The sequence below is a fragment of the Lynx canadensis genome, chromosome A1, assembly GCF_007474595.2.
Source record: "Lynx canadensis isolate LIC74 chromosome A1, mLynCan4.pri.v2, whole genome shotgun sequence".
In the NCBI taxonomy this organism is placed as follows: Eukaryota; Metazoa; Chordata; class Mammalia; order Carnivora; family Felidae; genus Lynx; species Lynx canadensis.
The window spans coordinates 232,829,121-232,855,677 of record NC_044303.2 but is presented as its reverse complement, the minus strand read 5'-3'; the positions used below and the strand labels follow the sequence as shown (position 1 = coordinate 232,855,677).

The window sequence follows — 26,557 nt, the reverse complement described above, 5'->3', positions numbered from 1 at the left end:
TTAACTTAGTCAATATATTGATTTACACTGATTTTCAAGTGTTAAACCTTAGAAATCCCACTTAATCTTGCATTTAGGGGATAAAACCCACTTGGATATGCTATATTATCCTTTTTACAAACTACCAGATTCAACTGCTAAAATGTTATTAAGGATTTTTGTGCCTACGTTTGTGAGAGATATTAATCTGTAGTTTTATATTTTGTAATGTCTTGTCTGGTTTTGGTAAAAGAGTAATGATGACTTCTTTAAAAAGCTGAAAAGCATACCATCCTGTGAGTGTCTTTTCTTCTTTCCCTTAAATATTTGTCAAAATTCACTACTGAAGCCACCTGGGTTTGAAGTTTTCTTTGTTGTAAGATTTTTAACTATAAATTTAATTCCTTTAATGGATATTGAATTATTCAGGTTATCTGTTTCTTCTAGAGTGAACCTGGAAAGACTGAATCTTCAAAGTATTTGCCCATTTCATCTAAGTTATCAAGTTTATTGGCATAAACTTGTTCACTGTTTTCTATTACTATCCTCTTTTATTTCTGTAGGCTCTGTAGAGCTGTCTCCTCATTCATTCCTAACACTGACAAATATGTCTTCTCTCTTGTTCCTAACCAATCTGGTTAGAGATTTATTGATTTTGTTGATCTTTTAAAGTTATTAGCTTTTAGTGTAACTGATCTTCATTATAATTTTCCACTTAACTGATTTATGCTCTTCATTTTCTTCTTCCTCCTGTTTACCATAGATTTATATTTGTACTTCCCTAAGATCTCAAAATCATTGATAACAGATCTTCCTCTATCTCTAATATAAGCAAACAATGTATAAATCCCCCCTAAGCTCTGTTTTAGCTGCACCCCACAAATTTAGATAAGGTGTGCTTTTGTCATCACTCAGATGAAAATATTTTAGAATTTCCCTCTTGATTTATTCTTTGATCTTTGAGTCAAAGACTTAGAGACTTAGAATTATATTGCTTAAATCCAACATAATTTTCCACATATCATTCCGTTATTGATTTTTAGTTTGATTCTTATGTGCTCAAAATCACATAGGCATGATTTCAATTGCTTTAAATGTACTGAGACACGATTTAGGCTGATCTATATTTTGATTCCCCACCACAGCACTTTGCCTTGGAAACTACTTACAGTAAGCTGAGGCCATCACGGGACTCATCTGTTTCCTTTGTCTAAGTAATTACAATCTTGCTCTGCCCTCTGCCTATTGTCCATTGTCTGAAAAAATGTAGTTCCTAATATTTTGTCTGATTTTCTTGCTGAAAGCAAGAGGGTAAACCAAATCCCATATTTCCATCATGGCTAATTGATAAAATCCCAAATATAATTTTTCATCTAAAAATAAAAATCGTCTGTTTATCAAATCTTGGTCAAACAAGAAATATGTATTACAGAAGCTCTCTGACAATCTGTGTACTATTTCTAAAGTTAGTATTAGATGTTATGGTTAAATACTCTAACATGAAAGAAGAAGTCACACATTCATATATTTTGCTCTGGTTTGCATTTTTAGTCCCCAAACTAATTAATCTGGATTTCAGATTTATACATTGATTCATGAGTTTATCATCTAGTCTTTTGTTTCCCCACTATGAAATGGAGGGCTTATGCCGTGCTGGGGCTTTATCTTTGTAGATACACTTTTTAAAAGTAGGGATGACCCTATGAAATTAAGAAATAAAAGCATGCAAATAAGTTCTAAATTTTACTGAATTGTACTTATATTATTCTAGTCCATTTTTTAGAAATTCAGAATATGTTTAAATCTGACTTGAACCATTCATGTAATGATTTGAAATGTTCCCTTTGACTCCCAAATGAGAAGTTGTCAGCATACCTTTGCATTATCCAGTGAATAACATTAAAACCCAGAAAAAAAAATCACGAAGACCAAATATTCAGATTTCTTGTTCACTTCATCACTGCTAGTTCCTCAAATTCCTGTGCCTCAGAGTTTTCAAACTTGCTCATAGTTAGGAGTGCTAAATGATTCCATTTAAGCTCAAAGACAGGTAATTTTAATGTCAGATATAATGACAGCTGACATCACAGGTCTTTGTAATTTCATACGCACCCAAACACACACACAAACTCTCATTTCCCCTGCTCAATAATCCTACAAAGGTAGCATTATCACCCCCATATTTTCAAGTGCTAATGGAGGCACAGAATTACTAACTTACCCAAAATCATACCATTACTAAGTTACAGGACACAAACCCAAAATCCGGTCTCCTGACGATACTGTTCTTTCTACTCAACAGCTGGCTAATACTGACCTCAACTAAGAGGGCCAGACTGACTTCTGAGATTTCTCCTTTTATATGTAGCAACCTCACACAATACCGTCTCTTAAATGTCACTAGGGCAATTCTTTCTTTGGCCATTATTCAAGGGATATTCATATTCAAATTATGTGGCTTGCCCCACAGTCATCTAGAGTATCTGCCAGATATCCATCTGACAAGTAGTTCTGCTTAGGTAGACCCCAGTCTAGGCTTAGAGATTCTAGGGCCCTTCGGCACCTGAGGACTCCCCTCCTGACAATGTTAATATTGGCTTCCTGCTTTCTGACCTTCAGAGCCAAATCTCTAGTTTTTAGCCTGCTAGGCCACTGTGAAAGGAACTTTATGTTCACTTGACTCCTAGGGCATTTCTGAATGTTCCTTCTCCATCCTATTTGTTGTCTCATCTCTCCAAACTCTGTGTACTGAATTACTCCACGGCTCACCCATTACACCTGTTCTTTTCTATGTATACTCTTTCCCTTAGAGACCTCAGCCAGACTTACAGATTTAAATGATATCTATATGTTAATAACTCCCAAATGCCTACCTCCAGTCAAGACTGCTCCCCAGGACCCCAGACCTGTGGACGCAACTATTTGACATTTCCACCTGAATGCCAAAGAAGCATCTCAAACTTAGCGTGCCCCAAACTGAGCTGCATTACTACTTCCAAAGGTGACTGTCTTATACTTTTTCTCATCTCCCTCATTCTTCCACCCTTTCAGTTGCTCAAGTCAAAATGCTTAGAGTCCCTCCTGCCTTTCACTTTCTCTTAACAGCACGTACACAATCTGAAAGGAAATACTTGGACTTGACTTCCAAAACAAGCTGTATCCAGAACACAACCACTGCTCCTTGTGTCTGCTGCGACCACCCTTGTCCAAGCCACCATGACCTCCAGCCTAGATTATTCACCAGCCCCGAAACCGGTCTCCCAATCCTACATCCCACCCATCCACCTCCAGTGGCAGCCAGCATGATTCTTCGAAGCCCTGTTAGATCGCACCAATCCTCTACAACAAATCTCCCGGTGGCTTCCCATCTTACTCGAAACAAAGGCCCTACAGGATCTGGTCCCTGTTATCCTTCTGACCTCACCTCCATTACTCTCCTCCAAGATTCACTCCATGGGTCATTCTAGCCTCCCTGCTGTTACTCAAACCTGCCGAGCACGATCCCACTTCAGGGCCTTTGCACTTGTTCTTGTCTCTACTTAGAACACTCTTTCCTCAGTTATCCCCATGGTTTGCCCCTCACCTCCTTTAAGCCTAGACTCAGTGCCTTTTTTCATATGCATCATAATCCTTCCAGGAAAACAGAAACCACTCTAGGTAGCTCAAATATAGAAAATTCAACACAGGCGAATTAGTATAAAGATAACGTGAGACCTGGGAATCTGGTTCAGTGGTTCAGTCAGTTGAGTATCTGACTCTTGATTTCGGCTCAGTCATGATCCCAAGATCACAGGATCAAGCCCCGCATCAGGCTCTGAGCTGAGCCTGGCGTCTGCTTACGATTCTCACTCTCTCTCCCTCTGCCCTCTCCCCAACTCTCTCTCTCTAAAACAATAAATTTAAAAATGATTTTAAGAAAAGATAGTGAGAGACCTGAAAAAGCCCAAGGATGAAGGATCAGGCCCTGGGAAAGCCAAAAGGGAAGAACACGGGACCCACAGAGATGAGCAGCTCTAAGGAGTTGGGCCGGAGCCCATAAGCCTGTATCTGCTGCTGCATCCTTATCCAGCAGCTCTGACTCAAGTGGAAATTGCCAAAAAGCACTTCCTGCTACCAGGGTGGACTCACCTGACCCCTCCGCTGCATTCGGCTGCTGGGGGCATGAACGTGACCTTCCCCGTTGCTCTCCAGCCTCCCATTCACACATCCCAACAGAAGCCCAGCTGGCATGGGAGCCCGAGAGAGGTTTCTGACTCCCTGACCAGTCACACAGAGCAGAATATAAAGGGGTCAAGGGTGTATCTGAGAGATGACAGGTGACCGTCAGGCACACCCGGTTACCTTGATGAAATGGCAAGACCCCTCCCATATTTAGCTCACTCCCTGCTATTTTTCCTCAGCCCTTATCATTACGTAACTCACTCCACGTTCTATCATCTTATTCCTGTCTGTCTCCCCTAAGAAAATGTAAACTCAGTGCCCACCAAGATTCCTACCTGTTGTGTTTCTTGGGGTAACCCCCATGACTGAAACCAGCCCATAAGAGGTAGTCAGTAAATACGGATTAAATTATTGACGGGCTGGACCCCCGCTTTTATCTTCAAACAAACAGAAGCGAAAACGCTCTGTGTGCTAACGCCAGGGAACTGAGGGGCAGAAAAATCAAAAATACAAAGGAGAATGACAATCATCGATGGTTAGTCTGGGAGCTACCATGAGCACCCACTGCCAGCCTGGCGTCGGGGTCCCACCTCATTGATTTTACTTAATAGGGTTTGTGGTCCTTCTGACGTGCAACCAGAGGTGCCTTCAAGGGGGCGATGATCAAACAGCTTTACCACAACTTTGCTGCACAGATTAGAGGAGTGTCTTCATTTCGACACGCACACAACGTCGCTACGCTCTTGATTGTGAGGGAGACTGAGTCCTGCCTGGTGCAACACATGTGACGAGGCTGAGTCCACCCCTGAATCACAGGTCGGGGATGGGAAAGGAAAGGAGAAATGAAGGAATAACTCTTCCTAAAGCTAGGGTCTATTCATGGACCTTCTTTATTCAACACGAAGAAAGCTCCAGGAAATAGAAGGTTAATGTGATGTTTTAAATGAGTAAACAAACTAAATTTAGAAACCTGGATGTTGTCTTTTCCTTGTCATGTGGGCAACAGAAAAATTCAGCACTGCTGTCTGCTGGCGTAGGCCTAATGCTTCGTCTCTCCAGTGTGACCATGGTTGCTGACCTGGCCTTGATGTCAGAGTAAGACAGGAGAACCAATCCAAGAAAACTTCCACCTAATCCAAACTGTATTCACTCCACATTTACTCTTCAACTCCTCCTTCACACTTAAAATAAGGATAAGATTTTGGGGCACCTGGGTGGCTCAGTCCATTCAGCATCAGACTCTTGATTTCAGCTCAGGTCACGATCTCATGGTTCATGAGTTCAAGCTCATGTGTCTGCCCCTCTCCACCCCTCTCAGAAATAAACATTAAAAAATAAAATAAAATAAAATAAAATAAAATAAAATAAAATAAAATAAAATAAAATAAAATAAAATAAAATAAAATAGAGGCGCCTGGGTGGCTCAGTCAGTTGAGCGTCTGACTTCGGCTCAGGTCATGATCTCCCGGTTCATGAGTTCAAGTCCCGCCTCGGGCTCTGTGCTGACAGCTTGGAGCCCGGAGCCTGCTTCAGATTCTATGTCTCCCTCTCTCTCTGCCCCTCCCCTGCTCATGCTCTGTCTCTGTCTCTTTCTGTCTCAAAAATAAACATCGAAAAAAAAAATTTTAATAAAATAAAATAAAATGATAAGATTTTTATCTACCTTCAGTGTGAGAACACATGAATTGTCCATTTGATGCTTAAAAAGACTAGAATATGCTTACAGATCAATAAAATACAGTAGCATACCATTTGAGGCCAAATAAAATGACTGCTTGACTATGATCAGTCAGAATCCTGACTATGCCTTTACAAAATCGTATTCCCAGTTTTAATGCTATCACATTGACCTACTCCACTTATAGAGTATTCCATCCGAAGCTTTAAAATAATAAAAAACTATTTCCCCACCTAGACAAATCAATCCAAAAGCTAGAAATCTGATCTTGAGATACAATATAAATGTTCCGTTTTATAGATTATTTCATTAGTGGCCCTAGAACACAAAAATAATATGGAAGTTATTAGCAATTCTGAAAACTCAATAAATCATTTGCATCAGAGTCTAATCATTCTTTTTAAAAATAATACATACAACAGGGACCATCTCCAGTCTCGTCAGTCAAAGCTGAATAATGACATAAAAGTACGATGTAGGCATTGGAACAAGTTCACCCACTGAGTGACGCATAGTGGTTTTACGCAGCGTTTTCTTCTAACACGTATGTGCGCTCATGAACGATGGTGATATACCTACATTAGAGAGTTGGCAAGTTGTGTATTTTTTAAATATTCCATCTTTCAGATGGCACAACCGGCAACAGAGTTTCAAATAAAAACTGGATTCCCAAATGCAGCTTTCAATGCACAAAACAAGCAATGCGCCTGTACCACTGCTGTTTCACTTGCAAATAGGTTGGAATATTTTGCCCGTGTGATTGTGACAGTACATTAGATGAAACATTCAGTCACACGCATGAGAACAAAAGTCAAATTATTTATGGAACAAAGAACGTTTAAGGATCCGTAACAACGCTTTTCCTCCCCAAATAAACTCACAGGGGGATCACTCATATCCTGTTTGGAAACCAAAAAGAATCACACTTGGCTTATGTAAATTTTACATTTTACAAAGAGGATTGAATTCGAGGCAGATTTCAACAGTTAGCAGAGACTAGCTGTACCTAAGCTTTAATCAGATATTCATATGAAAATATTAAAAGGAAATATTAAAATGAATTTCACACAACCTATTTTTCATGAAAATGAATTCTCCTAATTCTTCCTCGGAGAAAGTAGGCCACTGTCATACAATCACACACACTGATGATTTATAAAGGTCAAATGGCAGATCTGAGACTAGATGAACAGGGAGAAATACTAGAGGTGGCTTCAATCAAGATTTATATACTCAAAGACTCTGAAATCTCTAAAATCTTCTGGGAAACAGAAATCATCCACTATAGCCCTTCTGGTGGTGATGAGGGTCCTAAGTCCTAGAGAAGAGGTGCAATCCAGCCAGGGCCGTAACAACCACATGACTGTCCAGGGTTTAGACCCCAGAATGTCAAAACCCGGGGAAAAAATGGAGCACCGTGGGACAAGGAGGAGAGAGGGGACATGTACGGAGTCATGGGATGTGCTTGGGGCCATAGGATACACGGAGCCATGGCACATAAACGATCCCTTGGCTCCCTTCTGGCATCCCCATCCTTGTGCCTTGGAGGGTAACTGAGGCTGCCCAGGTTATGCCATCCCCAGCCCCAAGGGAGCATGTGGCACGCCAAGCAATGCAGAGGTCTCAGGAAATGTGAGGAAGCCAGGGAGAGGGAAGTAACTGGCAGGACGACAGGCAGGAATGGCGGCTAATGGGGCAACAGGAAATGTGTACATGGCCACCTTACAGACTGGTAGAAAGACAGCCTCTCAGAGGTAGGAAGTGGCCGGGATTCTCAGTACGTTAAACATGAAGAAGAAGACAGTTACAAAGCACGTCTTATATTTTTATTGCCAGCAACAAGTCAATGCTTCTAACACACACACAAATTCAATGACATGCATTTATACGATTCAAAAGAACAACACAGGATAGGTGAAAAGGATTCATTCTGTGGTATGAGAATAGAACCCAAGTTCAAAATCCTGTGTTGTACCCTTTCAATCATGGTCCCTTCAATCACCTAAGACTACATGTGGAGATAAAGACAGTTGTTTGAACTCAAAGGCCAACGCCACACCCAGTCCTGTCCCGGGGTTGGCCAAAGCTGGAACCCCCATTTCGATTTCCTCAGATGCCCTTCCAAAGACCTGGGGCCAAACATTGCTAATCCAGTATCAAGCATTCATACAACGCTTTCGTAAGTTCCAAAACAAATCTCCAGCCAATCGGTGAATCCGTAAGTAGGAGGACACTCAACGGGAACACCAAGGAGTCAGAGATGAAGATCTGAGGGGCCCGAGAGTGGAATTAACAATGCCTTGCCTGATTCGGCAGGCAGGAAGAATCTTAGTAATCACGAACACTGAGCACTACCAGCTAAGGCACTGAAGATAGGCTTCCAGATTAGTCATGATATTAAGGCTCCAAGGCAAAGAAAGCCTAAGTGCGGCATGACTCGCCCCACTGGTGGTCTTCCTCTGTGCATACTGTGAAATCGTTCCCCATAAACCAATTCCTATAAATGGAGCACACTCTAAATAGCAAGCGTGCTGGGTAAACTTTAATCAATAAACAAACAAAGGCAGAATATGGCACTATTGCCTTAAGTGGACATTAAACATTTAAAACTCATTTCAGAGATGGTTATGAGGCTCAGTAAGCATGCTGAGAAACATGCTGTCTTGAAGGGTCACTATTTTTTCCCTCTTTATTGGAACAGACATTTAAGCAAATGACAAGGACATAAGTGTAAATGGTGTGTCTGCGAGGGGTCAGAGTGTTTTAGCAGCCCCTGAACAATCAAGGATAAATATTCCAGAACATGCAGTCAAGGGAGTAACCTTGCAAACACAGCAAGCTGTTAGAGCGTGTTGAGCAATGAACTCTGCTAGACAAGGGAAGCCCATGGTGGCAAATATTTCACCTAGGATGGGGAAAAACGAGATCCTGCCAGCATCTTCTGCCTACCCAGGTAAATCGAATCAAGGCTTCAATAAAACTTGCTTAGTCGTATTTAAGATGTTACTGTAGCATCTGGTCTACTTCATGAGGAGCCTCTTGTGCAGAGCGCCTCCGATGTAGAAGAACATTAAATCATGAAATTTTAAGTGTACACAGAAATCAAGATTTCCAAAGTCCGCATCATCCAGTCCTTCATGTATTTCTGCGGTATCGTAAATGTTCTAGCAGAGTCACACCTTACACAAGAGTGTTCATGGAGCCCAGCAGTGGCCACCTGCTAGGCTGTAACATGAGCCATTTCAAGGACTAGCGGGGCTCCTCACATCCCCCAGGGAATCTCTGGTGTATGTTTTGGCCAACAGTGTTGCCCCTTCTTCAGAGAAGCACTTCCTTCCTGAAGCTCCCATGCTCTTGGCACATGGCCTGCTCACTCCTTCTCAGCCGAGATGGACGTCCTCAGACACCCCCTCCCCTCCACCCCCCGACTTTCCTGCATCCTGGGTGCCCTAGACTCCCTCCCTCCAGACTCGCTAGAGGTAGGGTCGGCTTCCTGTAAGCTAATCCCCCACCTGTGCCCAGTATCCTATCTCCTCCCACGGCCCTGGGGACTCTGTCCAATCAGTTCTCTCCCCCTCTCTCTTCAGCCTCTTCCTTCACCTGGCTTTTCCCCATCAGCACTTAAGGATGATTAAGCAATGCTCTCTTAAAAGCTGTCCCCTGCTCTCACGTCCCTGGCGGCTGAGTCAATAACTGTCTCCTTTCATATCTACTTCTTCACCTCACATTTGTTTCTCTGCCCATCACCATTTAGTCTACTCCCCCAGCACGGTCCTGAAACTGCTCTGATAAATGCCATTTATTACAGGTTGGATTGCGCTCCCCAAAAAGGTACGTGGAAGTCCTAACCTTAGTACCTGCGAACGTGACCTTATTTGGACATAGGGTCTTTTCAGGTATAACTTATAAAGATGAGATCATGCTGGGTGAGGGTAAGCCCTAAATCCAATGTGACTAGTGTCTTGGTAAAAAGAGCAGGAGGCGAAATGACAGAGCCCCATGAAGAGAAGGCCACGGGGGTAGAGACTCAGAGACTCGAGTGATGCGTCCACAGGCCTAGGAACACCAAGGATCGTGGACAACTCCCAGAAGTTGAGAAGAGGCAAAGAAGGATGCTTGCCTAGAGCCCTCAGAGAAAGCATGGCCTACTGACACCTTAGGATTTTTTACTTCTAGCCTCCAGAACTGTAAGAGAAGGTATTTCTGTTGTTTGAAGCGACCCGGCTTGTGGTATTTTGTTACAGGAGCCCTGGGAAGCCGAGACATAGATCATACTTTCAGTGCTACACCCAGGAAGGTTCTGGGCAGACAAGGAGGACTTCGTCACTCTGCCCTCTGGCCCACATCTGCCTTGAACTCTTCATCATCAGACACTCGGATGGCCTCCTCCCACTTGAAAAGCTCTCCTTTCTTGGATCCATTAATGCCCTGCTCTCAACTAGACAACCCATTTGACGGCAGTAGGAACTCAGTTTTCTCAATCTAAAATCATCATTTTAGGGGCACCGGGGTGGCTCAGTCGGTTAAGTGTCGGACTCTGGCTCAGGTCATGATCTCATGGTTCGTGGGTTTGAGCCCTGCTTCAGGCTCTGTGCTGATAGCGTGGAGCATGCTTGGGATCCACTCCCTCTCTCTCTCTCTGCACCCCCCCCCCCACCGCTCACTCTCTCTCTCTCTCTCTCCCTCCCTCCCTCCAAATACATAAACCCTAAATAAGTAAATAAATAAATACATAAACAAATAAAAATAAAATCATCATTTTAAATTCCTGTTCTTCGTTACATATGGAATCAACAGCCAAGAACTTGTAAATCATACTCAGTACCTCCTTCTCCTTCCTGTCCCACATCCATTAAATCATCAACACATTGTTCACATTTCTAGAATTCACCTAATTCTTCTTTTAATGTTTTATTTATTCTGGAGAGGCACAGAGAGACAAAGCACAAGTGGGGTAGAGGCAGAGAGAGAGGGAGACACAGAATGTGAAGCAGGCTCCAGGCTCTGAGCTGTCAGCACAAAGCCCGACGCAGGGCTCGAACTCATGAACCACGAGATCGTGACCTGAGCCACAGTCGGATGCTTAACCAACTGAGCCACCCAGGTGCCCCTGGAATTCACCTAATTCTCTACATTTCTGCTACCACTCCCTGAGCTTACGTCCTCATGACCGCTCCCTCTGATCACGGCCGCAGCCTCAGGATGGGCTCTCCCTGCCGCGTTTTGCCATCCTGAACAGGGAGCTGATCCAGATAAGGGGAATTTCTTAAAGGGCCTTCAGATGCCCGACAATATGGAAACCCTCCAACTACTAGCCTCATCTCCCTCCACCTCCTCTCCATAACCTCAACTAAGATTTCATGGCTTCCTGTACAGAACGCCGGCCAGGACCCGCTAGGTTTCCCTTCCTCACTTGAAGGCTTCTGCACCTGCTGTTTTCCTCTTCCTGAGACACCTCTCCATTCATCAGATTCATAAACACCTTCTAACAATCATCTGGGACTCAGCTCTGCTGTTGACTCAACCCGGAAATCTTTAAGCACTCTCCCAAAGCCCAGGCTATCTGGTTCAGATGCCCCTCTCCTGGGCTCCCACAGCACCCACCAAAGATACCCATTAAGACCCTTAACAGATTATAATGCAATGTTCCTTTTGCTTTATACTCTTACAGGATATTCTCAACCCTTGAAGGGAACTGTATTTTTTGCTCTATATCCTCAATATATAGCACAGACAATGCCTCGTAACAGGCACCTGTTAAATGTTTATTGAATATTTGCTCCAAGTTAAAAAATTTTGCACAGAAATTAAAATTAGGTCGAGATGTCACTTACGAACTATGGGATTAGTCCTAATCCCAAAGCCTGACAGTGCGCTCCACTGGAAAGGCTGGTGGGAAATAGATCCTCGTATCCAGGGCAATGAGAACACAATATGGCGTGATATTCATGAAAGGGAGTTGGGCAATATCTAGCAAAAACACAGGTGCATTCACCCTTTAACCTAGCAATGTCAATGCTAGGAATCTCTTCCAATGATACCCTTGCACGGGATTAAGAGATGTTAGCAGGAGGCGTTACTCATTGTAACACCATCCACGACCACAAAGGACAGAAAATAACCTACACATCTCTCAATAGGGAGTTGTTGAATACACTATGGTTCATCACACAGTGGACAGGTATGTGCCTGTGAAAATAAAAGACATAAAGTGCACGACTAAGGAAGGGACCCCAGGATATACTGCTATGTCAAAAAATGCTAGGCAGAGAACAGAAGCGTGGACCATAAAGTAAAAGGTGAGCTAAATGCAGAGAGAGGGAACAGGGCGGAGAAAACACAAGTGAAGCCAGTTTCTCTAAATATTCACTGCCTCATTAATGAAACTTTGAAATACTACCTAATAATGTAAATTCTTAAAATTTCCAAAACTCAAAAGAGAAATTAAACACAGGACATCAACTGGGTGTTGAGTTGGGAACACAACCATGCAAGAGGAAATTATTTCAAGTGATCTCCAAGTAGCCACATTGCTTTAATTTCCCAATGAAACCTGTAGCCCGAGAACTACAAGAAGAGAGGCGGATAATCTCACAGCATTTTCAGTAGTCAGACACGACTAGCGCTGCTTGAAAGTTGCTCTGAAAGCATGCAGTGTGTGTTTCAGGAAGAGGCAAGGGAACAATCACGTGGGCTGCAGAGACTCGGGATTCCGTGCATGGGAGCGAAAGACACAGACATAAGGTAGAAGGGGTTCAGAAAAAAGCCCTCTAGTCCTGCAGATGGGCTGGAGGTATCCAGAGGAAATTACGGTGCGTTCTCAAAAAGTTTTCCTTAGCTCTGTACATAGGAAAGACCTAACGCTAGGGACGGCCATGCTTAAAGGAGCCCAAAATGGCCGGTGCACAGGTCTACAGAAGGAAATGGCAGAGGGGGTGAAGCAACATCTCCTTGTCCCAGAGTCAGCAACCTTGGGTTGCTTTCAAAAGTGACCTTGGGTTGTGTCAGAGGAGCTCAGGAGCCAACTTTAAGAGGTTTCCATGGGCTTCAAATGAGATGATTTCACCACCCATAAGCATAAAAACTACAATTGCTTGAAATATTTCAAATGTTAAAATCCATGTATTAACAATGATTCTAATAACCAAAATAAGAAAAAAAAAAAAAGTAAACATATTTGTCCCCTTTAGATAAAATGAGGGAACCAACTAACTAGGCTTTAAAAACAAAAACAAAAACAAAAAAACAAAAACAAAACTAGGAAAGGAAAGGAAAAAAAACATTAATTCTGCCTTTCCTATATGAGTGTGTCCTCAGGATATTCAAGTAGTTGATAAGGGAAAGTTACTTTATACAGAAGTATTCTTGCTGTTAAATGAAGAAAGAATCGTAAAATTAGGAAATCCCAGCTTCACACCCATGAACGAATTGGTAGATTTAGGCCGTGATCATCAGTGACTACTAATTTCACATTACCTGCCTCCCAAGAGAAGGACACCGCAGCATCCGTGACACGGGAGAGACAGAAAGAGTCGACCCTGAATCTAAGCCGCCTCTGGATCCTACTCTGAATTTACACAAATATTCGGGACAGAAGAACATTTCAACACCAATGGGATGCACTTGGCCAAATCCAGACTGTGGGAAACTCTGCAGGATAAAGAGCTCCGATTTCTTTTGTAATTAATTTGCACGGGAAACAAAACCACCACAGCAAAACAGTGCACAATTAGAAGAGTCTTAAGAGCCATACCAACCAATCGCTATGGATCGACTCCACTTAAACCCTGAGTCAATCCAACTGTTAACAAAAAAATGCATCAGCATTCATGAGACCATCAGGGATCTGGATCTCACGATACTCACTGGATATCAGATGACTTTATGGAATTGAGGTTTTTTTGCATTTCTTTTTTCTCAGAAGTGATAATGGTGCTGAGAATTCCCTTTGTTTGACAGTTAAGAACTAAAATATTATAGATACAATTATACGACTTCTTGGATTTGCTTCAAAATAATTTGGCGGGTGTGAGGTAGAACATGTGTGGGGATTGGGAGAAAAATGGTGGGCCCGGAATTAATAAATGTTGGGTTACGGGGCACCTGGGTAGCTCAGTCAGATAAGCGTATGACTTCAGCTTAGGTCATGATCTTGCGGTCCGTGAGTTTGAGCCCCATGGTGGGCGGTGTGCTGACAGCTCGGAGACTGAAGCTTACTTCGGATTCTATGTCTCCCTCTCTCTTTGTCCCTCTCCCACTCATACTCTGTCTCTCTCTCTCTCTGTCTCTCAAAAATGAATAAACATTAAAAACATTTTTTTAATAAATAAAAATAAATGTTGGGTTAGTATTCCTTAGACTATTCTTTCTATTTTTGCATATATTTGACATTTTTTCATGATATAAAGTTTAAAACATAACAAACATAAAACTATTTATTGCATGAATTATTAAAATACAATGTCTCATTAATTATAGTTGGCTTCATAATACAATTGGAAGTTCCTTGAGGACAGGGACAAACACTAACCTACTTTTCATCCTGACTGTTTAGAGTGCCCAGAGTATAGAGAGCCTTAAATAAATTTTGATAAATAAAAGAACAAATGACTGAATTTACACACTAATTAATTAATCCTACAGACCCATGGAGATACTTGAGACATGAAATCAATTCTGTCTGCCATGCAATGCCAGATAGAGACCACGGTGTAAGTTTTGTGTTAAGACTAAGGTTTTGTAGGGAAATGCTGAAGCGAAGAATTCTTTGCTTCAGATCACATTTTTATCCCCTGGTTTAAATGCCTAGGAGGCTCACAGCACCGTTAAGAAAAGGTGGCCTCAACCATGGCCGTGATAACTCCAATGCTGAATTCTTCCTGAAAGAGATAGTAGTGATCAGTTTTGGGACAGGAAATTCCTGCAGTGGGAGATTTTGTATTTTCGTTCGTATTTTAAACAATGTCTGGAACAAGAGTCACGGAGCGACAGAGCAAGACCCGCTGCTATTCCCGATCACTGAACACGGGATGTGCATTTAAGGGGTGCCCTTGCAGTCCGAGCGTGCCTGTCCCTCACCTTTATAGGAAATGACCGGGTGTTCCGCTCGCTGGCACTGAGATGCGTCCGTTTCTGGCTGGGCGAGTCTCCACCACCCCAGGCTTGAGAACAGCCATGCAATGACACAGGTCCCCTTCATGGTGGGCAGAGGCGTGGGCTCCAGGTAGTTGTCTCCTAACCAGAAGTTCGTCCTCCTGTCATGTGGGGGAAGTGCCTAAAACACACAAAAGAGAACAATCCGATGAACGTGATTTCGGGTTTTCTGGTGCAGGGGTCTTATAGGAAAGCCTCATCACTACTTTTAAAAAAGGAGAGACTTCAGGGCACCTGTGTGGCTCAGTCTGTTAAGCGGTGGACTCTTGATTTCAGTTCAGGTAATGATCTCACGGTTCATGGGATCAAGCCCCACGTCGGGCTCCACACTGACAGTGTTTGGAGCCTGCTTGGGATTCTCTCTCTCTCCCTCTCTCTCTGATCCTTCCCCACTCTTGCTGGCTCTCTCTCAAAATAAATAAAATTAAAAAGAATTTTTAAAAAAGGGGGAGAGCCTTCGAGTGCTTGGACAAACTGCCCTTTTCAGCTCATGAGTTCGAGCTCTGTGCTGACAGCTCAGAGCCTGGAGCCTGCTTCAGATTCTGTGTCTCCCTCTCTCTCTGCCCTTAACCCCCTGGCATCCTGTCTCTGTCTCTCTCAAAAATAAATAAGCATAAAAAAAAATTTTTTTTTTTTAAATGCAGCTTAATGTTTGTGATCGCTGAAGGTTTTGCCCTTCCTCATCCCCTCGCGCTAGCAGGGATCTATGCGGGGAAACGCTAAGGAACTCTACCTTTTCCTTTTTGACATCCAAAGCCCTTGTTTCATAAGGCCACGACCACTGTCTTTTACCAACAACCCGACTAATATTTTGCCACCCAACTCTTACAAACTGCCCATATTTGGTGAATTTATCCTTTGAAATTTATACACGGCCTGCCTGCAGAGTTTCTGGCCGGAAATCAAGCGTGAATCAAATAAAAAAATCCATAGTGAGCACCTACTGGGTGAAATGCAACTGCTACACTGGCAGCTACGAGACTTTAAAGAATAGGCATGATTTTAAAGATTAATAAGCTTTAAAACAAGATAGGCTTGCAAAAATAACTGTAAGCTAAGCTGTTAGAAAACCGTCGAAAGGAGCAGGGGTGCCATGGGACCTTGGAGGGAATGCCACTGCTATTTAGAGGACCCAAGGGTGGATCCCATGAAGAGTTTGTGTTTGAGCTTAATACTAAAGGATATGGAGGATTTCAACCCATGCAGGTTTCTGGAAGTGCATTCCATGCCAAGGGAACAGGGGTGCAGGGGTGCCCTCGAGGGGCAAGAGGAAGGAGGAGGTAATAACAGTTTGGGGAATGGTTTCCTGTAATTGAGCCAGACCCTGGGAGATCTAAAGGAGACTAGTGGGAAGCAGTTTAGACAGAAGGAGGTTGAGTTAAGATTTGGAAGGCACACTATACCAAGGTCTGAGGTCTCTATTTTTACTCAACAAGCTACCACGAGATAACAGCACAAGAAATACTTAAAACATTGTTCTTACAATAGTGTATGCAGTAAACTGGATAAAGAAGACCATGGAGGTAGAGAAGTTCATTTGAAACTATGGCAACTATTCGGAAGAGAAATAAATGAAGCTGTGACTTTGCGTGGTGAGCAAACACTCAGTGTGATGGGTAAGGGAAGTATGGCAAATTAAACATGGCCATGGCCCCTCCAACCTTCCTCCCATGAAAGCTAGGTTTATGCCCGTTCTCTTGAATCTGGATCGGCTCCGTGACTGTTTTGTTCACAAATTTAACTGAAGTGATGGCATGCTCATTTCCAAGCCCAGACCCGAAGAGACTGGCAATTTCCACTTCCTCTCTCTTAGAACACCTTCTCTGGGGTACTAAGAAAACAGATCAGAAGCCCATCTACCGGGAGACAGCCAGATTACAGAGACCACTTATAGGGACTCCTAGTGACATTTCCCACTGAGGCCAGCTTCCCAGCCATCCCCACCTGATATGTGAGTACAGCTGAAACTGAGTAACTTCAGTATCACAAGAGCAAAAGAATCACCCAACTGAGCCCCACCCAAATTCCTAACCCCCAAAGTACAGAATATAACAAAATGGCGGATGTTCTAATCTGCTACACTTGAGGGAAAAGAAAGCAAAGAGACACAAATAGACTCAAGATAGAGAATACAGGCACCCCTCAGAGTGGCAATGCCCCTCATTTCAATAATAATCACTAGAGAACTGACTTTGTTCAGATGAGAATACGATCATTTAGTTTTGTATGTGTTGGGTATAGGATGCTGAGAGAATATTTCAGGCAATGGAGAAGATGGCTGAAAATCCAGGTCGGGTGCTCAGAAAGCAAAACAGGGATTCAGAGATAGCATACAATGTATGGAATGCTTTCTCTGACTGACATTATGGGAATGGCTAAAATTCACCAGGGGAAAGCATGGAAGGAAAAGAAAAGGCTACAGAGAACTGTCTGCTGAGAATCGGTAATTTAACAAGTGACCCCACAAAGATACAAGAAGGAAAATAAAGATGGAGTACTGAGGGCACAGGGCCACATGGAAGTCCAGTTAGACTGGCGTATAGAAATTACACATTTTAAAAGGGGCTTGGTCAACTGTAACCTGAGGAGGCAGAGCAAAGACCGTTAGCTTTATTTTTTCTTCAAGTTTTTATTTAAATTCTAGGTAGTTAACATACAGTGTAATAATAGTCCCAGGAGTAGAATTAGGAATTCATCACTTACAAAGAACACCCAGTGCTCATCACAATATGTGCCCTCCTTAGTACCCATCACCCATTTAGCCCACTCCCCACCCATCTCCCTCCATTGATTCTCAGTTTGTTCTCTATCATTAAGAGTTTCTTATAGTTTGTTTCCTCTCTTCTATTACCCCCCTTCCCTTATGTTCATCTGTTTTGTTCCTTATGTTCCACATATGAGTGAAGGCATGTGATATTTGTCTTTCTTTGACTGACTTATTTCACTTCACAGAGTACACTCTAGCTCTATCCACATCATTGCAAATGGCAAGATTTCATTCTTTTTGATGGCTGAGTCGTAAAGACCATTCATCAGCTTTAGGAATGGATGCAGCAAAAATGGGAGAGAACATACATGGCCACCTCGAAGGCCAGGTACCAAAAAAAAAAAAAAAAATCAATGAAATCACTAAGCACTGAAAGATCAAAGTTAAGAGAGAAGTCCAAGGTCAAGAAGACAGCCAAATATGGCTTCTTTTCGGGTAAGTGGTAGTAGAGAAGAAATTGTAGGTTTAAGAGGGAGTGGAGCTCTTAGGATAGAAGAAGATCCAGAAAATACTAAGGCGGCAAACTATTAGAATCCTAGTAAAGAAACTGGTTTTGAATGGAAAAAAAGGACCCTGGTCCTAAAAGCGTGCACATGAATATATGGCATGATGCCAAGACAGAGAAAACATAAAGTTGGTGGCACATGAAATTCAGTCTCTTATCTTGAGTCCCATTCATTCAATGCTCCCACTGACAAAAATAGTCAAGCTGGGCAGAGAAAACAAGAGCTGGGACTCCACATCATGATAAGGCAAGAGTATGCTTTCTTCAGGAGGGAGAAACCCTGAGCGTGAAGGCTCAGGAAGGAGTGGAGAAGTGAACGAGGAGCCAAGGGCACACCTGTCCAATGGGTCCATCATCCCTGCCCAGGCACAGCACATGGTAATGGACAATGAGTCACAGGTGTTATTTTTTTCCTGGGTTATAAAATCAAAAGTACGATTAATTGCATTCTTGGCAAAGGGGCATGGTCCACACAGTTGGAGGCTGCTGTAGAACTTCAGCCTAGACGTAAACACATGGACCAGTCCATCGTTTCTTACCCTTTGGACCTGAGACTAGGAAGGAAATTTCACCACATGAAGTATGTTAACATAGAAGAACACCCATCGGAGGTGTGTTTTAGAACTAATTTTGTTCTCTTCAGAACAAGGAGATCCGAAGCACTGGCACCAGCCCACTCAGGGAAGGCTACAGGTCCATTATCACTGTCAAAGCAAACTGGCAACTGAGGTGCTCGAGCGGCTCAGTCGGTGAAGCAACCAACTCTTGATTGCGACTCAGGTCATGATCTCTCAGTTCGTGAGTTTGAGCCCCGAGTCAGGCTCTGTGCTGACAGTGTGGGGCCTGCTTGTGATTCTCTCTCTCTTTCTCCCTCTCTCTCTGCCCCTCCCTTCCCCCCCCCCCTCAAAATACATAAACTTAAAAAAAACTGGCAATGATAAAAATACCATGGGAACGACAATGAACTTGCATGAGGTGCTAGCTCTGGGGCAGGCATGATGCCAAGTTCTTACACCCATGCCTGGTGCCCAACAGGCACAGGAAGTGGTAGCTGTGACCCCCTGTTCTCCCTCAGCAACACTCCATCACAGAGAGGGATTAGGGCACCGCCCTGCCTCGACCTCCGAGACCAAGCTCAGGCCAGCTAGGACCTAAGAGCAAATGCTTCCCTGGCACATAGTTTGTCAGTGTGTCAGGCCCAAGCCAACACACAATCCCTTTCTGTTAACTGTGAAACACGTCCAGCAGACCCACGGCCAACCGGAACCGGCCTACGTCGAAGGCAGTCATCCCTCGCATCTCCAGGCTAACACGGTCACCTCCTGAAGGAAAGGCAGAGAGAAATAACACAGTGCCTGGCACGTGTCTTCCCGGGGATCTGGAAAGTGACAATTAGGGAAGAGGGACACGTCCTTTCAAGGGCGAGAGCAGCTAAAAGGGGACGCGCAGCCCCACGGTAATGAGATGAAATTATATGTTTGCCACGGTAACCTAAGGAAAGCACATTTAATGAGAACGAGGTGATTTTTAGAAGTTTGTAATTTTCAGACTATAACATGTTACCTTTTTTCTCAAAATAAAGATACAGCCGTCCCGGTAAGACGCCAGGGAAGGGCATTCACAGTCTGCACTAAGACGGGGCTTCTCTGAGCAGGTCACCCTGCGAGGCTAATTCCTTGAATAGTCTTTTACTCCAAACAGGCTTAGATCTCAACAGCAGGTCCCTCCATCCTGGATTCTGCAATTTTAACTTCTTCTGAATATAAGAACGCTGTTGCCTCTTGGGGGGGGCAGCATATTTATATCAGGGATTTTAGTGTTGCATCTCAGCACGACTGACAGTTACAGGCAGATAGTTATGTGTTCTGGTGGCTGCTCTGTGCACTTAGCAGCATCTCTGGCCTCCACCCACTCGATGTCGGGAGCGCCCCCCGACTCCACATGCGCCGACCGAAATTGTCTCCGTTGCCAAATCGCCCCGGGTTGAGAACTTCTGGTTTATGTGGATCATAATCCCTCTCCTCTTTAGAAATTAAGCAAGCTGTCATCACCTGAAAGTGTATTTTAAAAATACACTTACATAAATCACCCAACTGACTTTGTATTGACTCCTTTCAGCAAAACTCCAAGAAAAATGAAAGCCATGTTAATTACACCTACTTGCTACATTGGGGAAATACATTAGGAAGGAATTTTCAGAGGATCAATTTCAATAAAAGTTGTTCTGATTTCATCCTAGCACCTCTGGGAAGTTAAAAATATATTAGGTGATTGAATGCTAAACAAATGATTTTGCTAACCGGAAGAAGATTTAGCACAACAGGCTGCTTTGGGCTTCAAAATAAAAACACTTTTGTTGCTTCTACTTCCAAAGTCCCTGAAGCCTTCCTTTCAGTTTCCTGATGTGGGCGGAACTCTCTATAAGCTCGATCTAAATAAGCAAAACTCTGTATATAAGTGTTTGGGCAATAAATAACATTTCCCATTCACACCCACACTGCAAATGAAAAGGCTCCAGCGAACAAAAAACTAACTGTTCCTTTTAGTTTAAAAAAAAAAATGCTGTCAGATAAAAAAGAAATCAAAACAATGAAAGCTTACACAAAAAGTTTTGCTTAGGGAACAAAGTCTAACCAGTTATTAATAAAAACAGACCCAAAATAGGCTTAATGTACTTCTGTGTAGGGGAAACTGGGTTTCTTCTGGGTTTCAGACCTGCTGGAATATTTAGAAGGGGCCGGATCCACCGGCGCAATTCAGAATCCACAGAAACTCTCTGGCGTGGCTCCTTCCTGATGGCTTTCAGGACTTCCTTCGGAGACAGGACGAAGGAGGCAGGTAGGAACAAAGCCGGGGAGCTGATGGGGAGACTCAGGTAGCCAGGCCCACGCCTGCCTGCCTACAGCGCAACAGTCCGTATCAGAGGGCTGAGGCCAGTGTCAAGCATGTGCCTCTTAATTGTAAGAAGTCGGTCTACTGTGACATCTAAAACAGGGGCGCCCGAGTAGCTCACTCGGTTGAGAGCCCGACTTTCAGCGCAGGTCATGTTCTGGCAGTTTGCGAGTCTGAGCTCCGTGTGGGACTCTGCTGACAGCTCGGAGCCTGGAGCCTGCTTCGCATTCTGTGTCTCCCCCTTTCTCTGCCTCTCTCTCTCACTCACTCTCTCTCTCTCTCAAAAATAATTTAAAAAAAAAACAACACAAACAGCACAACTGTAGGAGGGGATGGACAGACATCTCTTCTGCAAGGTCTGTGTGCCTCGATCTTTCCACCTCTTGGCCCAATTCCACAGCATCAGATGAACTGCTCCCCCAGAGACTAAAGGCCCAGCCCAAACTGAAGGCAACATCCCACCATCCTGCACACTTCGGCACCACCAAAGACAGCGTCCTTTGCACAATTGTCAGCTGCTGCTGGGTAAACAGCCCTGCCCTGTTCAAAACCCCTGGTCTCGAACCACCCCCTGGAACATAGTTTTATCTCTGGCAAATCACAAGGGATGAACCGTTGGCGTGGAAATGGCCAGGGTCTTAGGGGGTGTCATCATTAACCCAGCCAGCCACACTGAAGGATGTCACCTGTGGTCAAGAGACGCCCCCCCCCCCCCCAGCACAGGAGAGCCAAGATGATGAGGACAAGGTCCAGGACTCCTTCAATGCTTTCGAGAGAAAGTAGAGTGCCCTTTCACCAACAGGCTGTCAGCCAAATCCACGTCCACTCCTCCCACTGCGGAGGCTTCCCGTCGGCCTCTCTGGTCTAACCAGCATCCTCAGAGTAAGCGTTGCACACGCATTAGTACCTTTGCTGATGCCATGGGCCCCATGCCTGCTACCACACGGTTTTTCTGCTACCAAGGTTCAGGCTGGCTTTCCCTTTCCGCAGGCACACATGGGGGCCGCCCACACCAGCCCACGTGGCGGCCCCTTTCGGGGAACCGTGGGGTGCCAGTTACAGTACAGGCATCCTCATCACATGCTGCGTGTATGGCCACATAGCCTGTCCTCTTTCCGAGTTTGATCTATTCTGTTATAAGCAAGCTACGGTTACGGTCCCAAGTTCATGTGTTCCAACATGCCAAATCAGCTGTCTACGTCAATCAGGAATCACACAGCCAACATACTCTTTGGCATTTAGAATTCACCCATCCCTTGCCCTGAGCAAACAACACTGTGAGGTGGTTTGTGCAGTCCCTTGGCACAAGAGACAGGAAATGAGTCAAGAACCCACTGCATTTGAGGAGGAAGGGGTGGGGAGGGGTGAAATCACGGCAGCTGAGAAGGCCAAGGCTCAGCCAGGGTCAAGGATCCCACAAGCGAATGTTAAGACCAGCTGAGTGAGTGGTGGCCTGGCTCCTACAGAGTGCACTCGGTCTTCCTGCTCACACTGGTTTTACACTTGGGGCCACAAGTCCAAACGGCCTGAACCACCCCCAGGAACATAGTTTTGCTTCCAGCAAATCACAAAGGATGAACCACTAGCGGGGAAATGGCCAGGGTCTTAGGAAGTATCATCATTAACCCAGCCCGCCCCACTGAAGGATGTCACCAGTGGTCAAGAGACGGCCCTCCAACACAGCAGGGCAAAGAGGACGATGACACAGTCCAGGCACTTCCAGGTCATAGGTAAGAATGAGTTAAGCAAGTGAAGGTCTATCCCTAGATAATTATCAAACGGAAGGAAGAGCAAAGTCTTAGGAAACACAGGAGGAGCACTTCCCTCTGAATGGAGGGAGAAGACAGAAGCTACAGCTTCCGCAGGGGTTCAAATTACAGTGTTCAGAAAAGCAGGGACGAACGATCCAGGAATTCAAAGTGCAGGCTGCGTTCAGGGCTGGAAGGAACGTATCTTGAATGAATCTGTGGTATTTCTTTACCATAGTATCAGATATTCAAGGCACTGAACAGGAAATGGGATTAAATGAAGAATCAATAAAACAATAACCTTACGTTTGCACAGTGTTCGAGTAAATAGACGCTCCTAACCTTTTTCAATACCAATAACTGAACATTTTATTCTTTGGGAAATGAAGTGAAATTAAAGCTTTCTTGTTATTGTGTTGAGTCTATAAGGAGAATCAGGATGTTCCCCAAACATAATGCATCTTCAATTATTACATACATTTTTGGTAAAAGTTGGATCCTCTTTATATTATTTTAACCCACGTAACTTTGCCAACTTTCATTCAAAAAAAGATTTAACACAAATGAATTAGAGAAACATTGTGGGAACATGTTAATGAAAACACTGACTGCCCTTACATACAGAGGGACCACTGGCTGCCACCTTCAGGTAACTGAATATGAAGTTGGCTCTGTTACTCATAGATTTTTATCATATCTGAACTAAGATGGAATTTTATGACTATATAAAATGACCTCATGATATACATTGGGAAAAACCAAACATTAAATGATTTTATACATTTCAGTAATGGTTCGGCTCCAGTGACCTCGTTTCATATCTCTCTTCAAAGGGAATTGTTATTACAGTTTTGCCTTTTCCCCCTTGTTTAGCTCCAGATCGCCTGGAGGAACCATAAAAATAAATGAAGTCCATTAGATAAAATTATTATTTACACAAAGGCAATATTAATTTTATCTGTCAGCAGGTTTTAAAACTAAGTGAAAGTTCACTCAATCTACTTCTGTGCTAGGTAAAGCAACCAGAGGCAAGAACGAAAGGAAAGGGAAAGGAAAGGGAAAGGGAAAGGAAAGGAAAGGAAAGGAAAGGGAAGGGAAGGGAAGGGAAGGGAAGGGAAGGGAAGCCTTTGTTTCCTTTTCGCTTGTTCCTTTTCCTGGTCCGTTTCCTTTTCCTTTGTCCTTTCCATCCTTTTCGGCCTTTTCCTTTCCCTTCCTTTTCTTCTCTCCACTTCCCCCCCCTTCCCTTCCCGTCCTCCTTCCATTCTTCCTTCCTTCCTCCTTCTCTCCTCCTTTTCCTTCCTGCCTTCCTCCTTCCTTCCTTTTCTCTCTCTCTCTCCCTTCTCCCCCCTTCCTCCTTCCTCCTGCCTTGTGTCACTTCTTCCGTTCGTTTCTCTCCCTCCGCTTCCCCCCCTTCCTTCCTTTCTCCCCTCCTCTCCCTCCCTCCTCCCTCCTCCCTCCCTCCCCTCCCTCCCCCGCCTCGTCTCTCTGCGGTTTTGAGGCAATTTTTCAGAAGCCAAATATGGCCCTTCAAGGCAGCACAACTACATCAACAATTTCTAAAAGATTTATCCAGAGATATTTCCTCAAGGCAGGAAATTCATATGGACACAATAAGAAATCAAGTGATAAATGACCCACAGTGGATCAACTATTCTTCACAGCTCCCATTGGTTTTTAGTTCAGCTAAGCAGGACTCGGGGCACCACTTTCTTCCTTGTTAACCAGAAGGCGCAACAGCTAAGGCAACATGCAACAGTACAACATAGTACACAACACACACACACACACATGCAATAGTACACAACCGTAGCAGGAGAGAAGGATCCGCCCTTGTGTTTTCATGACTGATCTTCACTCATCACCTCCTGACTGCCACCCTGGTGAATTCATGCAGCTGGGTATCTCCAGGGCATTCGTGCCCACTGACTTTTTCCCTTCAAGATCTCCCCAAACCCCCACTTTCTTGGTTGCCTTAACACTCCAAACTCCCTATGTTCTTGTACATCCACAGTTCTGACTTCTCGTTCTTCTCTTTAAATGAAGGTGCATCCCAATCTCTGCTGAACGTTCATTTCTTCTCACCCTGCACATTCTCAGTGGCCTATGTTGTCAAACCCACACAACTTTACACACCTTCTATAACCTGGGGACTTCCAAATCTAAAACTCTCTTTGAGACCTCTGTACATAATAAGGACACAAATCAAAATATATGTCTTCACATTGATAGGGCAGAGGTATCTCATCGAAAGGTGACCTGATTATCTGTCTTTACCAACTGTCTCCTTCATGTCTATTTCCTCTCATGGTTAACTACACCATTCACTCAGATACCCAGCCCATCATGAGGACTCACCTGCCATTTCTCCCTCCGTCATCTTCCCAAAGCCCCCTGACATTTTGTCACCACATCCTGACAACCCTTCCCTATCCAGAGTCATGCCCCTCCACCCCACCGTAACCAACCCCCTCTATTTCTCACCTCTGAGACGTCAGATGTATCTTGACGGGTTCCCCTTCCTCCCGCTTCATCTCCAAGTTCACATTCCCCACCTGGCCCCACTGTACATCAACACTCATTTCTCTTATAGCCTTTATCACTGGAAGCCTCCGTTATCTGTGTCTCTGCCTCGTTCGAAACCAGGCTGTAGAAAATCCCAACCTCTGTACAATACAGGACAGAGTATGGACGAACAATCACTGCCTGAGAAATGACTTATTGGGAAGAAACGATGCGAATCCACACACACCCCTCTACCTTCCTTACAATATTTATGTCCCTATCAACATGCTGTTCACGTTCTCTTTTTGTCTGTGACTATGCTCTTCGTTGTCACAGATGTTTTATTCCTCTATTAAAATTCTCTTAACATCTGGTCCAAATACAAGGATTCCCATGGTTTTGAGAAATGTCCTTTCTAAATGTCATAATTTTCCAATTAATGGTCAAAGGGATGAAGGGATTACTAGAGGCAGACCAGCTGAGAGAGGAAGTCTCCTGGGCCTAAAAGCACGAAAGCACATGGAAGATATAACCAAAGCGTGTGAGCCCTGAGGGGTTCGACTAAATTCCTCTGGAAAGCCAGAATTCCTTGGAAGCACTTGAAAAGTCAAAGGACAGGAAAAGGAGGATATTATCATTTATAGAAGAAATGAATTCATCAAATTCATTTTCCTAGGGTGAAAAACCAACTGCTTTGAAATATTATCAGATATATTTACAGATAATGGGCTGCTGGTACACTTGGAAAAAATGAGCATTATTTTATGCAAAGGGTCCTGATTTGTTGCTTTCAGATTTTAGTTGGGAACGACCCTTGTGTATGATATCCACCAACAACTATTGGGCCCAATTGATCAGACATGTCATAGTTGATACATCTGAGTTTATTCAAAGCTGTCACCGTCTTCAGTATTTAAAAAAAACAAAAGCAAAAACGAACACACAGAAACAGTAGGACTTGAGAGCTCTGCAGTAATACCTCCCCTTATCCATGGTTCCACTTTCCACAATTCCAGCTACCCATGGTCAGAAGCAAATGATCTTCCTTCTGACATGTCGTCAGAAGGTCAAGAGCAGCCTAACACTACATCACCGTGCCTATGTCATTCACATCACTGCATCTCATCACATGGGCATTTCACCACCTCACACTATCACAAGAAGAAGGCTGA

At 43.9% G+C, this 26,557-nt stretch overlaps 1 protein-coding gene across 1 annotated transcript in view; it reads right to left on the bottom strand.

Annotated features, from left to right (window-relative positions):
* SEMA5A (semaphorin 5A) overlaps nt 1–26,557 on the bottom strand; it is a 477,201-nt gene that overhangs the window by 293,989 nt on the left and 156,655 nt on the right. The window contains exon 3 of the mRNA XM_030332665.1: nt 14,897–15,092. Within this exon, the coding sequence (XP_030188525.1) occupies nt 14,897–15,017 (121 nt within the window). The 5' untranslated portion in view covers nt 15,018–15,092. The remainder of the gene's footprint in view (nt 1–14,896; nt 15,093–26,557) is intronic.